The sequence below is a fragment of the Chanodichthys erythropterus genome, chromosome 18, assembly GCF_024489055.1.
Source record: "Chanodichthys erythropterus isolate Z2021 chromosome 18, ASM2448905v1, whole genome shotgun sequence".
Classification (NCBI taxonomy): Eukaryota; Metazoa; Chordata; class Actinopteri; order Cypriniformes; family Xenocyprididae; genus Chanodichthys; species Chanodichthys erythropterus.
In genome coordinates, this window is record NC_090238.1 from 24,074,292 (window position 1) to 24,090,257 (window position 15,966).

Consider the following 15,966-nt stretch of genomic DNA (forward strand, 5'->3'; position numbering starts at 1 on the left):
TACTAAAGACATTGTTAAAATAGTCAACGTGACTGCAGTGGTTCAACCTTAATTTCATGAAGTGACGAGAATACTTTTTGTGCGCAAAAACAAAACAAAAATAATGACTTTATTCAACAATCTCTTGTCTTCCTTGTCAGTCTCCTACGCAGTTGACGTAGTTGGCACCGTGCAGCGCTTCCGTGTTTATGTCCGAACACCGGCTCAGTATTGGCCGACGCTGTTCATGTGATCAGCACGACGCATGTGTGATGCATACACAGGAGCCGGCCAATACTGAGTCGGTGTTCAGACGTAAACAAGGGACCGCTGCACTGTGCTTACTATGTCAACAGCGTAGGACTATGGAGGAGTCAGTTTACTGCCCTCACTATGTGTAGGCAGACATAGCTATGCAGCAAGCTTAACACTCCTCCAAAAAAGACTTGAATCCAAGTGCAATTTAATGGAAGTGGTGTAAAACTGCAAAAGACAACAGTAGAAGTATAGATAAGCATAAGCAGCTTCTAATAATAAATAGCACAGCATACATAGCAATAGCATAAACAACATTACAGGGAACACAGCTTACATTTCCCTTATGCAAATGTTCACACAAGCTTCAAAAGATTCTTGACAATGAATACCCCAGATTACAACATGAATCCAACAAGCTAAGGAGTACTTGATAGTCTTGTATATACACATGTACACTCATCTAACGTCTCCAAATACACCATGATCTAACGAAATACCAAAAAACATTCATTCAAAAAACACTTAAAGACAATGCCTTTTCCAAGAATAAATGAAGTGTGGATGGAGATTGGTATCGTCTGTGTGCACTCTCAAACATCTCACACAAAATGGCTGAACAGCACATGCTCTGCCTAAATATAGGCATGTCTTCACTAGGGGGCGCTAAATTGCGAAACTGGAGCCGAGAACAGCATAGTCAGAGAGCTCTCGGATTTCATCAAAAAATATCTTAATTTGTGTTCCGAAGATGAACGAAGGTCTTACGGGTGTGGAACAACATGAGGGTGAGTAATTAATGACAGAAATTAACTAATGAATTGGAAACTGAACAATGTTCATTTTAACTAAGTAAATTTATTTACAGCAACAATCATATTTGAGATGTAATATCTCACTGAATTTTAAGAAACGTACACTTTAAAAAGAAATTTATCAAATGTATGATAAAAAACAGCAGTAACAATTTTTCAATTATTGTGGAAAAGCATATTGGTACCTATATTGTACCACTTCTAACCGCATTTCATTAGATAATGTTAATATACGAATCTACTTGATTATCAACATTTGCTTTTTACCTTAAAATGTATACTAATAACCATAATAATACAGGTGGTACAATAGAACACCACATTAGGAATCATTGTTAGTAGCCTGTCCATAAAAAATGGCCAATACTTGTACAGAAATGGTGCACAGAGTCAACAAAACGCCATCAGGGTAACATAAACATTAACAGAAGATGTAACACAAAACACCCTAATGTACATTACTGATAACAAAAATGAGAAGATTTAAATTATTTATTTAAACTTTAATCATATTTGATGTCACACAGGGACTTCTGGGAATGACCTTTTACTGTTTTTCAACAAATTGAATAGCAATTCATGTTTCTATTTGCAAAAACCATACATTTGATAGTATTTTACAATAAATGATATATAATGTTAATATATTAATATACAGTTTTTCATCATATATGGTAACCTATTAACAGGCTTTTACTGTAACATTTTTTTTTTTTTTACTTTTTTTCTGTAAAAATTACAAGCATTTTTAGTCATGCTTTAGTGGGACCGAATATTAACAAATCTGGTTACAGGACATGTTGTTAATTTAGAGAGCCAAATTATTAGAGCCACTGATATTAAAGCTTGCTTAATTTTCACATCAGTGGTGAAGAGGGGTAGTTGGAGGGCTACTGTAGATGCCATCTTTTTATTAGGACCCTTCTTCAGCGTTTCTCATTTGAGTGTTATTATACATTATTAATAAGACAATTTGATTTTATTAGATATTATTGGACATCAAGTCGTCGTCCTGTGAAACCCTTGGATTTATGTTCCTTTGGTTCAGTTTGCCCCTTATGCTGATGTCATAAGAGACAATTGCTGTAATCAAGATCATTATAAAGATATTTGTAAAAGATAAATGTGTTACCCCCCCCCCCCCCCCTGGCCAGGCAGTGTATCTTGTAAATCTTCAAGTACTTTGACTGTAGAACTGCTGCAGAGAAAGCATTTAGGAAAAAGCTTGCAGCATTTCAAAATGTAACTAATATGTTTTTTCCCACATGTGTTCGAGAGATGCTCCATTGTTTTATTGGTTTGTTGTTTAAACCTCATTTTAAAATCTGCAGTAATGAACAGTAATAATGCTAATTATCTAAAAAGTAAACAAAACAAAATTAGAATAGTCTTTGCAAAAGGTGTTTGTCATCAACAGGAGATCCACTGGCAGCTTACAGCCGTATCCAGGCAGCAAAGCTTGAAAGCTCAGTGCTCACTTTGCCTTTCTTTTGGTTTAATCAGTTTATCTGAAAGTGGCTTTTTCTCTACAATAATTGCTTTTAGAAGCAGAACTGGTTTGGGCTTTATTGGTCTCTAATAGATAACCTGTAAAACTCCTGAATTTTGATAAACAATGATTTCACTCATTTAATTGTGCGTGCCTTTTTAAAGATGCTTTTATTAAGTCCTGCATAAAATGTAAAAATAGGTATATTAATCTTTGATTTAAATGAGCGTTGCTGTACGTCTGGCAGTTCATGACAGTTCAATCTCCTCCATGAATGCCACTATACACATTATATACTAATTATACAGTATACTTACAAATCATGCATTGATGGGGAAGTTCAGAGAGGAGCAGCTGAAGCAAATTTAGGAAGCAATTTATCCAAAAGCTTCACTTTAGTGCATTGAAATGGAGTAAATTGGTTACTCCGAGTCGCTAAACTGGCAGAAGGCCGCGCAGTGGACAGTGAACTCTTGGACAAGTTAGTGTCAGTATCAGACTGTGCCTCTGCACTCTTGGTGTGATGACGCAGTGGGTTTACATTAACGCTTTTTCATCCTCTTGTCAGTGAATTCTCTGCTTTTCAAATGCCAGTGTGCAAATGAACCCATGGTACCAGTGTGCTCATGCCACCTGAGCTGACAGAGCTTCATTTGAACATTTCATAACAGCTGATGTGTAACTCCTATCAAGTAAATTTGAAAAGCAGGGTTAATAATGTAGTCTGTAGTATTTGGATATACAGGGGCAAAAAGTACAATAGTAGCCTACTCAAGTTAAACCTCAATTATTACTCTACACCTGTGCATATAGAAAAATACTATAACAAACTAATGTTAGGCTACTTAAATTAGCAATAATTTAAATTAAAACTTCAATTATTTTTTGTATTTGAATTGTGTTTACCAATTGTCTATACTAATAGGCAGAACTTTATCGACCTTTATAGGGAAATTCAAAATAGTAATATCCTCATGTTGGCATCAATGACATACCAACCTTTAATCATAATGCTTTGCTTTACCATCTGATCTGTAAAAGCAGTGAGCATCTCTTAAATGAGGCTGAATTATGTGAGTTAAATAGCCTATTTCAAATGTTTTTCTGTCTCTCGTTAAATCAGCATAGTAGCGTAAGATACTCGTGTTCATGAGAAGGTCAAGCTGAAGGCTGATCTGCTGGAAAAACATCTCTACTTTGAGGTTTATGCTGTGAGCTTGTGTCAGTGTAAAATGAGCTTTGCTTGCAGTGTTAATTGCTACCCCTGTTCATTTGTTTTTAGTTAGTTTTCTGTTTTAAAAGACAGACAGAAATTCGAGATGACACAGACATTTGCTTTGCTTTTATCATGATTGGTTCGTAAAGCAGAAAATTTCACTTTCTAAAGCTTTTTCCACTCAAGATACTAATGGGCTTGTTAGTAGGGTCTAATATTTCCACCCACTTTTTATTGCTAAAATTTATGTAATAGCTTAGGCTGTGTTTGCCATCCTGCCACATGCAGTGTGTGTTTTAATGGCTCCCTGATTAAAACTGCATAATCAACAGGATAACCAGACATTTTAGGGTCCGTTTAACAATTGTCTATTTGATACTCTTATATGAGACATTGCAGCCTCAGAGGAAGAATCTTTGAGCAGAAGATCCTAATTGATGTTTCATTGTGTGTGTTAAGATCTGGCCTCGAGCAAGTTTTGTTAAGATTTCAAAGTGCTTATCTGTTTGATCTGTTGAGATTATTGGTCTAAGTATGCAAATTCCATTCATTTTTCCTAAATTAAACATCATTTTTCTGAGTGGTATTAAACATCAATTTATATGTAAAAAAAAAAAAACAAGAAGCTTTTGAGTATTTTGCGGCGTTTCTCTCTCAGATTAGCCTTTGTAAGACCTTGAAGCTTTTGTCCTCCTATGCCTGTACTGATTATACATGATTATCATTATGGATTGCTCAAAGAGCTCTCAAGCATATCAACTTTGTAGCTTCATATACTCACACCCAAGTGTATTCTTAACTAAACTATTATATTTATTATATAATATATAATATAAACTATATATTTATCATATCTTCATTACATATGTGAAGCTTAAATCATTAAGTGTTGTTTATCTAACTTAAGGCTGAGTGTAAAAATCCTACTTCTGTATTAGTTATCTTAGAAAAATAGTATTTTGTCTGACAAGGAGATCAGGCTGCAGCTGTAAATCTTGATATAGGCCTTCTTCCCCATCAATTTACAGTGTGGTCTTGCTCCATTTTCCATCATTCTTCTATTATTGAGTCTTTAATTGGATACTTTCTGCTTTCAACAGAAAGCAAATGTTCACTAAATCTATTGTATTCTTTAGCAACAGCATCCAGATATTATACACTGTTTCAAGATATTTATACACACGACATTGACTTTCCTGATAATTTACTCACCCCTATGTCATCCAAGATGTTCATGTCTTTCTTTCTTTCAAAGTTTTTTGAGGAAAACGTTCCAGGATTGTGGAATTCAGTGGGGTACACCAGGTGGAAGTTCCGAATTGCAGTTACAGTGCAGCTTTAAAGCGTTCTACACGATCCCAGCCGAGGAATAAAGGTCTTATCTAGTGAAACGATCAGTCATTTTCTAAAAAAAATACAAATTTAAACTTTTTAACCACAAATTACAGTCTTGCACTAGCTCTGCAATGTGCCACGCATTACGTAATCACGTTACAAAGGTCATGCATGACATAGGTGAAAGTACAGGTCCAGATTAAACCAAACGGCCATTATAAAATAAAAGGTAAAACAACGATATTGAATGATTTTAAAGTTGGAGAAGAAAATGAGTTTTTCACCCTATACCGCGGCACTTCTGCCTTCGTCACGACCTTTCTAATGTGATTACATCATGCACGGCGGATCGCTGAGCAGTGCAAGATGAGCATTTGTGGTTAAAAAGTATATACTTTCTATACTTTTTTTTTTTTTTTTTTTTTTTTTTTTTTAGAAAATGACCTATCGTTTTGCTAGATAAGACCCTTATTCCTCGACTGGGATATTCTAGAGCCCTTTGAAGCTGCACTGAAACTGCAATTTGGACCTTCCACCCGGTGTACCCCACTGAAGTCCACAATATGGAGAAAAATCCTGGAATGTTTTCCTCAAAAACCTTAATTTCTTTTCAAGACATTAACATCTTGGATGACATGAGGGTTAGTAAATTATCAGGAAATTTAAATTGTGAAGTGAACTAATCCTTTAAGGCATTCTCAATTCAATTGTACATTTTTGCCAATTCAGTTCATATTGGAATTCGTGGAACAAGTAAGAAGTCCATCGTAAGAAAAAAATCTCTAGAAAAACAGATAATATCCTGGCAGAAGATTACCAGTGGTTTTTCCATCAAGTTTACCGCCATTTCCTTCAACCCTAAAATAAACGCAATGCAATGATGAATGCAGTAATTTAAAATACAGTAAAACATCTGTGAAAAAAACAATACAAGAAAGTTCCTTATATTATGGACTTTTTTTAGAGTGTATGTTATTATTGTCTAACACACTATTCAATGCTATCTATTAAGTTGTTTAACAAAACATTATTTGTGAATTTGACTTGTTTTAGTTTTGATTTATGGGGTTGTTACTAATTATGTGGAAGTAGTAGTGCTGAACAAACTAAACAGCAACACTTTTTTTCTCAAACTGAAATCCATAAATCTATAACATTATGCAAATGAAAGGCATTTAGGTGTGTTTTTTAAACAAACATCAGTGAGTGTTTAAGTAACATTTAGGGACACTAAATCATTATTCAGCTAAAATTGTGTTCTAAACCCATAAAATAGGATTGTAGTGCTTTTACAGTGCAGTTTATGAATTTATTTATATTAGCCCAAGGTTCTTGTTTTCACATGCATCTCACATTAAAGAGGCTTGACAAACTGAGAAGGTCAAAAACCAAACAGTTTGAATTAGATTTGAATGGGGAAGTAGGGCTTGTTCCTGGAAGTATTAGGAATAAAGGAATCAATAGCACTATATGTGAGCAATTATAATCTTTTAAAATTAGAAGTGGTGCCTAGACAGCTCAGATAACCTCATGCAAACTTTTTCCCTTTGGCAATTATTTCATTATCTAGTTTCTGAGTATTGCTGATGATGAGATAGTCCAAGGCTGTCCATTATGTAATAGCTGTTGATCCAAGGCACTTGCTCACTGCGTGAGACCAAGCACTGACCAACAGTGAGTTTTACGGAGCGAAGGGGGTCTAAATCTCAGCAGATGCTTGTCATTTTTGCATTTTTCATCACTCAACTACCTGAGTGATGCCGACGAGACCTCGTCCCAGCGCAGCAGCGGCTTTCACGAATGCAGCGCATGAATATTATCTCGAGCAGCACGCTACTTCGGAAGTAGGTCACCGATTAAACGTGTCTTGTCAGCTGTGTGCTCCCCTCGTTTCATTTCACTGTTGAACATCGATATTGTTGTAATAGCCCAACAACAGGACCCTCGTTGCTCGCGGAATGTGATTATTTGATCGGGAATTCAGCGGAGTGAGTGGATGACGAGGTAAATGAAGGATTACTAATCTGTTTTATCTTGGTTATGCGCTTTTCTCTCGCGCTCGCTCTCTTGCGCGCTCTCTCTCTGGTGGGGGAATAGCCTGAAATATGACATGATTCGTAATCATTGCTGTATGAATTCGGTTCGAGAGACGCTTTTTAGTTAGACTTGCGAAAACTGTTCTTTCATCGTGCTCAGGATACCATCGCGAAGCTCGGAGATTTCGGCAGGGACCGACCGAGCGCTACACGCTTCGGCGTTTGATTCTCACGGTTGGCCGTTTAGTGGCATTTTCAGCACTGACATTAATTGCTCGGTTTAGAGTTTATCGTGCTGGTTCGGTTTCGCTGTTGGGAGGTATGCGGTGGCAGAAACCGTAGGATGTGAGGCGAACAGCGCTGTTTTTTTAGTATGTGTGATACGCCCTATGAGCCGCGCGAGCTCCTCTCATCATCATACACCTCCAGCACGCGCTTGCCGCCTTTATCCCGGATTACTTTAATCGCGCTGTACATTTCACTCTGATATGTGCTTCCTCCTTTCTTTCAGTTTTTTTTTTCCAAATCCACACCTTTCCCCTTCTCCGTATCTGCAGTGTAGGAGGAAAAAAGAACAACATCTATTTGTGTACAGTGAGGGGTGAATTTCAAATTGCACGAAGGAAAGAACAACTTATTTCCTCTCTTCATGTCAGATATCACGTTAAACCGCATTGACCCCACTATTAAAGCGCATACTGGATATATTTTATCTTTAACGTTTTCGTTTTAAGCCCGAAAGGCCAGATGGCTATCCAGTTATTTGCCAGAAAGTCGGGCTGATGCCTCAACCCGAAAAAACACCCGGAATGGTGGTTAATTATGGGCAGCAGGCCATTTCCCCTTCACCCCTCCTGAAACTAGAAAGGGAACCTCTAATTTTCCACAACATCGTGCCAAAAATTCATCCTCCAGCTACCTTCCACTGGAGAGTTTGTGTTGTGTCACTCAATTGGACATGATCAGCAGTTAGTGTATTATTTTATGAGCCACACATCTCTCCAGATCAATAACTTGTGACATTCAAAGAATTACAGACTGTTGATTTAGCTTTTAGTGGCACTTAGAGCTTTTAACATTTGTGAACACACTGTAGGTTGTAATTGCTGTAATCTTTAAATTACTTTATAAAGCGAAAAGAAGAGAAGTTGTATGCTTTCATCCTATAATTTAATTTTTTCTGTGTTAATGCTGATTCTTCGTAAATTGGAGATTTTAGATGTTTGTTTTACATGTATAACCAAATCCAATATTTAATATTTATAAAGTGGTAATCATTAGACTACAACAACAAAACTTAATATAAGCTACATAATGAATATTTTAATAATAATATTGTAAAGATAAATATTGATGTCTACTGTAAATGTGTATGTTTGGATATTTTACTTTTAGCATAACCTGTTCAGTTAACATAGTCCCTTTTGTGGTTAGGACTAAGGAATGATTCCCCTTTTTATCTGGCACGGCTGAATGAATTTAAATGGTTGAGCAGTAGGACAGCTGAAGAGGATTGCTGCTGAAATGAGAGAATGCTACAGTTGTCAATTATTGTAGATCCCTTTTTGTGTCCAGTGTGGTTTTGGGAGTATGAAACATAAAAGTGTTTCTTTCATGGGTGCTGAACTTACTCTGTGCGTTGTAAAGGAGAGCGCTGCATGCGTCTGAGGTTGACTGATGGTTATGATGACCTCTTTTATTTGACAGATGGAGATTCGAATACAGCAGCTGTCAAACTTAATAACCGAGCACATGAATAAATGAATCTTTTCACACAATCCAAGCAAGCCTGTAGCATTCATACTTTTTCAAAGCTCCTCTGCCTTTCATGGTGGAGCACAGTGATACTAATAATAATACAGAACATAAAACTCAAAATCATATTTAAACTAAAGCGATGCATCAAAGATTAAAAGATGTCTTTGACTAATAATAGCTAACTTCAGAGTCAGCTGGAAAGCCTCAAGGACTTCTGTTCCTTTTAAAGAAAGAGGAACTTGTCAATAGGTCAAAGCAGTTAGTGTTTTGTGTCAGTTAGTGTTAAGTTTCATATGGAGCCCAATTACTGTCATATGTCTCTGTGTGTGTTTGACCCCCTGACTTGCCTTTCAGTTAATCAGTAGGTCTTGGGGAAACATGTTGGACATGTTAAATCTCCAGGATGTCATCAGAAAGATCTTCTCATAGTGAGGAAATATTTGTTGCATTCATTTGTCATCTGACGTTTGATTTTATAAGTATTCGACTTTATGTACCACAAAATTGCAAATCAAACTTTTGTTTTATTTGGAGAGCTACAATTTAATGGGCACACTTAAGAAACTATTAGAAGCACCTTGACTAATGTTTACAGATCAGGTGTCACTGCATCTCTTAAAGCAATATCCTGTCATAAGTTACTTATCATGTTGTTTTAAAGCTATTGAAAGGTCCATTCATTGTACTTGCACGACAAAGGGCATGTTAAACATGTTTTTGTAATTTGCAGAAGAAAGAAAGTGATACGACTGATGTGAATGAATGATGACAGAATGTTCATTTTTGGGTGAAATATCCCTTTAAATAATGCAATATGTAAATAAGAATAGCTGAAGTTTCAGACATGGTGGTACCATCACATCAATCATCACACACAATGTCATAATATTACGTTTTGCGGTCTCTCTGTATATGTTTTAGCAATTACTTCTCATTCATTTGAATAATGGACATAGGCTAATTATGGCAGTGTTCCAGGTCTATTAGAGTCGAGTATAATCAGTTCTTGAAGCCTGTGTCGCCAGTATGTGCTAAAGGAATGATTTAGGTCAAATCTCAGAAGTGTAACTAGCCTGCTAACATAAAATATTAAAAGAATGTTATGCATTGTGTGAATTTACAGGCCAAAACGACATTTGCTCATTTAAAAAAATAGTTTATTGCACCTACGCTGTTTAGTAATCATGTTTGTCCCTTCCCAATTAAAAATCTTTAGACTCTTGCCAGAACAGAAACCTGATTAGGGTGGCACATAAGGCCACATTTGTGCTGATTTTTCAGCTTTAGTTTACATAGCCGGTTGCATTAATATTAATTAGTAAAGGTTATGTAATCCCTAATTTCCTGTACACATTATATATTTAATCATAGCAGTTACAGCTTTGAAATTAGTAATTAACAATGCCTTATATTTTCTTTTATAGGTTGTGCATGACAGAGTGTGATGACCCATGCACGGCAGAGGAACTCTTTATGTGGATATAAGAGTGAATCTGCGGACCAGGTGAGCTGTCAGACAACTATGGACAGAACTTGGCCAGAAAAGAAGGCTAAAAAATGCTCTACCCAAAGAGGAAAAGTTAAGGAAATAAAAGGGAAGAGCACAGAGAGAGACCGGAAGCTGTACCCCCTCAGGGGACGACATGGATTGGGTGAAGTGAGCGCGCTTAACTGCTGTGTCGTACTGACGCGCTTGGACGAGAGCGAAACGTGTAGGAACAGCATGAAGGGCAAGGAGAAGGAAATGCAGGTGAAGGCGAAAATCTGCAAGTGTCGCAAGAAAACATGTAAGACTTGCCGGTCAGCGCCTGAACCAAAAAGCAAAGTGAAACCGGATAAATCTGCCTTATACACAGAATTCGTCCTTGAACCTCGTCAGAGACGGCTGGCCTCTCTGAATGCAGAGGCCGTTAACAGTCTGCTGTTGGACAGAGAGGACCCCCAACAGGCATCAAAACTCTCAAAAAAGCAGCAACAGACAAAAGGAGACACTTCTCTCTCTAAAGACACAGCGAAAGATAATGATTGTTCAAGAAAAGTCCAAGACAACCGAAAACGCACATGTACCGGAGAGTCCGAACAATGTCGAAACCACAAAAAAGCGAAGACGGAGGCTGGCACTATTGATCTACAGACTCTAAACAGTCCTGCTCCCAAGCGCCTGGCCGGTTTAAATGCGGCCGCCCTACTCAAGCTGACCAGCACGTCCTCTGGAGTGAAGCGCAGAGGTAAAACAGATGGCAAACCGACTGGCGGAGGAGTGCGAGGGAAACCGCTACAGTCTAAATCACGTAAACAGCAGCACAATTTGGCCTGTCAGTCCAAGTTAAAAGTAGCGCACCAATGCTGCAGCCTCTGCGAGAAACAAGCCCTCCACACTGAGGCATTGTGGGACGGGAGCACAGGAAGCCATGGCTTTATTACCCCCAGATATCAGTGCAGATCCATGCTCAGCTTTCCCCTGAAGCCTGTGAAGGAAGAGAAAACAGAGACTGATGTGAAATCATATTACTGCTGTTCCCAGGAGAGATCAGTGGAGTACTGCCATAGACTAGCCCTGTTCCTCGGCCAGAAAACCTTCCCGGAAACCGATGAACATTCTCTGAAGGGATTTCTTCCTTCCCCTCACACGCTGACACATCCAGCTATGCCCATCGGTGCCCATTCCTATCCCTGTTACCCTGGGTACTATGTGCACATTGCCCATCACGGGACTCCGGCGCTTCCCGTAAGCTCAAATCCGGGAAGCCACGCACCCTCGTCCGTACCCCCGCTGGCGATGCGCACTAGCGGGGTCCAGAGACCAAAATTGCTGCCCTCTTCGGTTTCCCATCCTACAGGGATCCCTCATCCGGCGTACTGTAACTCTGTGGGCACCTGCTACGGAGAAGCCTGCAGGCTCAACAGCTATGCCTACAGATCCACGCAACCCATCGCTAGCAGGGGCTGCTCGTACAACGCAGGATGCTCCAGCTGCATGCACAAAATGGAAAAAGGTAGGATGGGAAATGGAATGAAAGAAAAAATATCTCTCCCTTTGTCCGTCTAGCTCCATAACTGTAACCACTAGGGCCCTATTTACACCTGGTATTAAGATGCGTTTTGGTCGATCGGATCACAAGTGGATAAGGGAGACACGTACTCATTTACACCTGGTATTTTAATCCATCCCTTTTGTCCACTTTCAACCACTTCTGTCCTGATTTCTCTTTTAGGGGAGGGTCTATAGGCGGGTGTAAGGTTTTTTTCAGATCTTTCAATATAATAGACAAAATAAGCTCGTGCAGTTTACATATGAACTTGCCCAGAGATGACAGAAAAACATACGGAGAGCACCCACTTTCGTTTCTGCTCAGGAATGGTGAGAGAACATTGTGCTTGGTACGTTTTTCGTCTTCAAACCAAACTTCAGCCAACAAAATTTAAATCCCTGTTTATGCATTAGGTCAGTAGGCGGAGAGTAGGCCGGTCTTTCGTGGCTGTTCGAACGCATTTAACCACATGAGCATTTCCAATATGAAAGCAACCTAGTCGAATGCGTTTTTGACTACCTCTGGAAGTTGAAAAGTTGACAAGCTCAAAATGTTTTACACCTGTATTTAGCATCGTCCACTTGTGACCAAAATGCATCTTAATACCAGGTGGAAACAGGGCCTAGGATGTTTGATAATTTTTTAACTTGACACAGTTTGCCTTCTGTTCATGTGATTGTGATTGAAGTGTGGAGGAGAGAGTGAGAATTGGTAAACTGTAGGGCTTTTCATACTTGAAATGGTTAACCCTGGGTCATTCTAAACCCCGGATAAAGAGAATCCTGGGTTATCGTAATTCACATTCCGCACTGCTCATACTATACCCGGGGTTAACGGTTAATCCTGGGTATTCATAAACTGCCGTTTCACACTGCACATTCCTAAACCCCGGGCTAAAGACCTATTTGAATATTTGCGGTGTCAGTGTTAATGACTGGAAAAACGCAGCACGTGACCTGTTTATATAAAGGCTCTAGTATTGCACGACCTCATATTACACATTGCTGACTGTAATATCAAGTTTTTCTGAGTGAACTTTTCGAACTATAAAGATAAGAATGAAACGGTCTCTTCTTCACTCCAATTGTCAAGTTTTTCATCGCCGTGTAACATTTTTCTTATCATACGCAGAAACGACTGTTTATACATCCAGCGGTGTTTCTGTGACTGGCCAAAGCATGTGAATATAAGGCACGTGATTGGTTGTCGGTTGCTAAGCATCTAGTTATAACATTCTAACACCGCATCATTTCACACCGTACAAGTTTGGCACCGTAATATGGAGTTAACACCGCAAAAGCCGCAGGGTTTCATAATCCCGGGTAAAAAAAGGTGCTGACCCGCTTCTAAATTACAAATGTGAAACGCTCCTTAATCTGGGGTTAAAAACGGCGTTTAGAACGATGATAACCCAGGGTTAATCACAGTGTGAAAAGCCCTTGTGCCACATTTTATATTTAAGTAGGGCTTCATTTGATAAAATTTAAGAAACTGCAGGCAAGCAAGACGATGTTAAACTTTAAGTACTTCATAAAGCAAGTATGCAGATATGGCAACCGACAGGAAGTGCAATAAGGTTGACTAAAATATACATTTTGTTGTAATATTAAAGGTTAATTTAGGTTTAAATTTGACCATGCTTAATCCTATATGTACCAAGTAATGAGTAAATGTAACTGTAAGAAAAAGGGAATTTATTATCCCTTAAAGATGATGTTATCCTTTATAATTTAGTGATTTAAAATAATGTCCTTTTAAAACTTTAAAGCTATGGACAAAGTTGTGTTTTGTTTGTCAATGGAACATTAGGAACATTTATAATGTAAACTTTTTTTTTTTGAAAGATACTTTTATTCAGATAATAATAAGAAATGTTTCTTGAGGACCAATGCAATCAGCATTATGTGACTCTAAAAACTGGAATGAATGAATGAATGAATTAATTACATTTTAAAATAAACTAAAATAGAAAACACTTATTTTAAATGAATAACACGCACAGTATATATATATATATAAATATATATATGTGTATATATACAGCTATGGAAAAAATTAAGAGACCACTCCAAGTTCAGAAATCAATGTTAAGTGGTCTCTTAATTTTTTCCATAGCTGTATATGTGTGTGTGTGTGTGTGCATGACTATACACATTGTTTGGAGGAGAACATTGGACTAGATGTAAAATGTATCTTTGGAGTGATTTTCACATTCATTCTACTATACCATGTATGTATCCTCAGCCTTGACCCAGTCTCAGAAGTAGACGTCTTTATGAATGAGCTCACACAGTCTCTAAACTGATTGATCTAAAGGTCTAAAGGTGAACACAACAAATACAGTGACATTAAAAGATGTCAAGAGAAACCCCATCGAGGTTGCATCAATGACTTGTGAAAAGTCGGAGTAGGAGACAAATGAAATGAAATCCCCTTCCCCAGCCGCGTCACTGTGACATGTTCCCTGCAGTCTGTTGGTTTGCATATGAGTAATTGCCACAGGTGGGGAGGGTGCTGGTTATTTTTGTTGGCAGGAGACTTGAACTGTCTGTTCATTGTGAGGTGGCAGCTGCGGTCTCGCAGCCGCATGTGAACCTCGGCACAGGCGGAGACCTCCGCAGACATGCTCCCTTGTTGGTTTTTAACTACACGGCTGGGTTATACAATGTAATTTTTCACTCGCTGTAATCTCCGTTAATGAGACAGTAATCTGACTCTCTGTGGGTTTCTCTTTAGGTACAGCATGACTTTTACCTTGACAAGACAAACAAGCAAAGCAGAGGCATTTTAGTATTATTGTAAAGTTGGTATATTTGGTTTGCTATTAAACGGATGTGGAAACTGTGTAATTTTGCAGAGTGCAAAGCATTACACATACACAAAGTGCTTTATTGAACCAGTCGATAATGTGTGCGCTAAAACTGAGTATTAGGAGAGTCAAATTTATTAAAGCTGTCTATATACTGCAGGGAAATGTGAAGTTTTCCTCCAATAATGCAACACTTCATGCTTGAGTGAATGTACAAGGACTGCGTTTTTCCTTACACGCTTACCCAGACTCGATCTGCAGAGACCTAGCGCTGTGAACAGGGCTATCTTAAGTATTGTTATCCATTATTTGTGTAGACAGAGTGTGATTACCACTCCAACCTCATGTCATTGTGTGCACTTAGTCTGAGGGCTGTTTGATTTGGACAGATTTGGTGTTCAATTTACGCTTGTTGCTTCTATTAGATTTTTTAGATTTGCTATTCATTGATGTCAAACCTCGGGGCCGGGTAGGGTGATAGGGCTGATAGCCCTGATCTTTTGGACGAGAGGTCCCTGAAGGAGTCAGCCCGGCTGCAGACTTGTTATTCAGCTATTAAAGAGTCATTCCTCTTCCCTTTTTTTTGCAATGGTGAATTGGCTAGTAACACAGTAATTCAAAAGAGATAATTGATTTCAGATAAGTCACTTAGTGTCTTCACTCACTGACCTCTGACCCTGTGCTGATTTGACCATGCATATAGACTAAACCACATTTAAATGACTGAAAATAAATCTCAGCAGCCTCACAAGATTTTCAATTTAATTTAAAAATGGAAGACTTGTGATTTTATTTAGAAAATAATTTAAAGTCTTGAATATTAGATGGTTCAAGCAGCAATAGAGTGGGGACAAATTTTGTTTAATCAGTATGTCAATGTTATTAATACGTTTTATCAGTAAATGTATGTGTTCTGTGTTGTTTATTTAAATTTAAAGTATAAAACTTAAAATTGTACTCAAAGCTAATGTTTTTTCCTCTTAATTTGACAGTTTCCAACTATGCACTTTTGATTTCTGGTAGTTTAACAAGTGTTTCACTGTTTTCACATTTCTAAATTGACATGTAGTTCCTGTCATAAAATCCAATCCCCTCAAGGTTGTATATAATTGTGGTTACAGGCTCTTAGCTTTGCATCTGACCACATCTGGCACATCTGGCGATTTATGAAGTATAAAACTTAAAATTGTATTCAAACTAAGTTAATGGATTTTCTTCCTAATTTGACATTTCCCAGCTATG

The 15,966-nt window shown here is 38.0% G+C and overlaps 1 protein-coding gene across 8 annotated transcripts in view; it reads left to right on the forward strand.

Moving 5' to 3' along the window:
* Positions 1-15,966, forward strand: part of bahd1 (bromo adjacent homology domain containing 1) — a 47,324-nt gene that overhangs the window by 12,765 nt on the left and 18,593 nt on the right. For 5 of the 8 annotated variants that reach the window (XR_010892479.1, XM_067366653.1, XM_067366654.1 and 2 more), the window contains exon 2: positions 10,308-11,879. Coding sequence is in view for 7 of the 8 variants with exons in the window: in XM_067366653.1 (XP_067222754.1) it covers positions 10,328-11,879 (1,552 nt within the window). In the remaining variant the exon portion in view is untranslated. Of the gene's footprint in view, positions 1-6,364; positions 7,094-9,237; positions 9,312-10,307; positions 11,880-15,966 lie in introns of those variants that run through there. The other 3 variants (XM_067366649.1, XM_067366650.1, XM_067366652.1) reach the window with 3 other exon arrangements.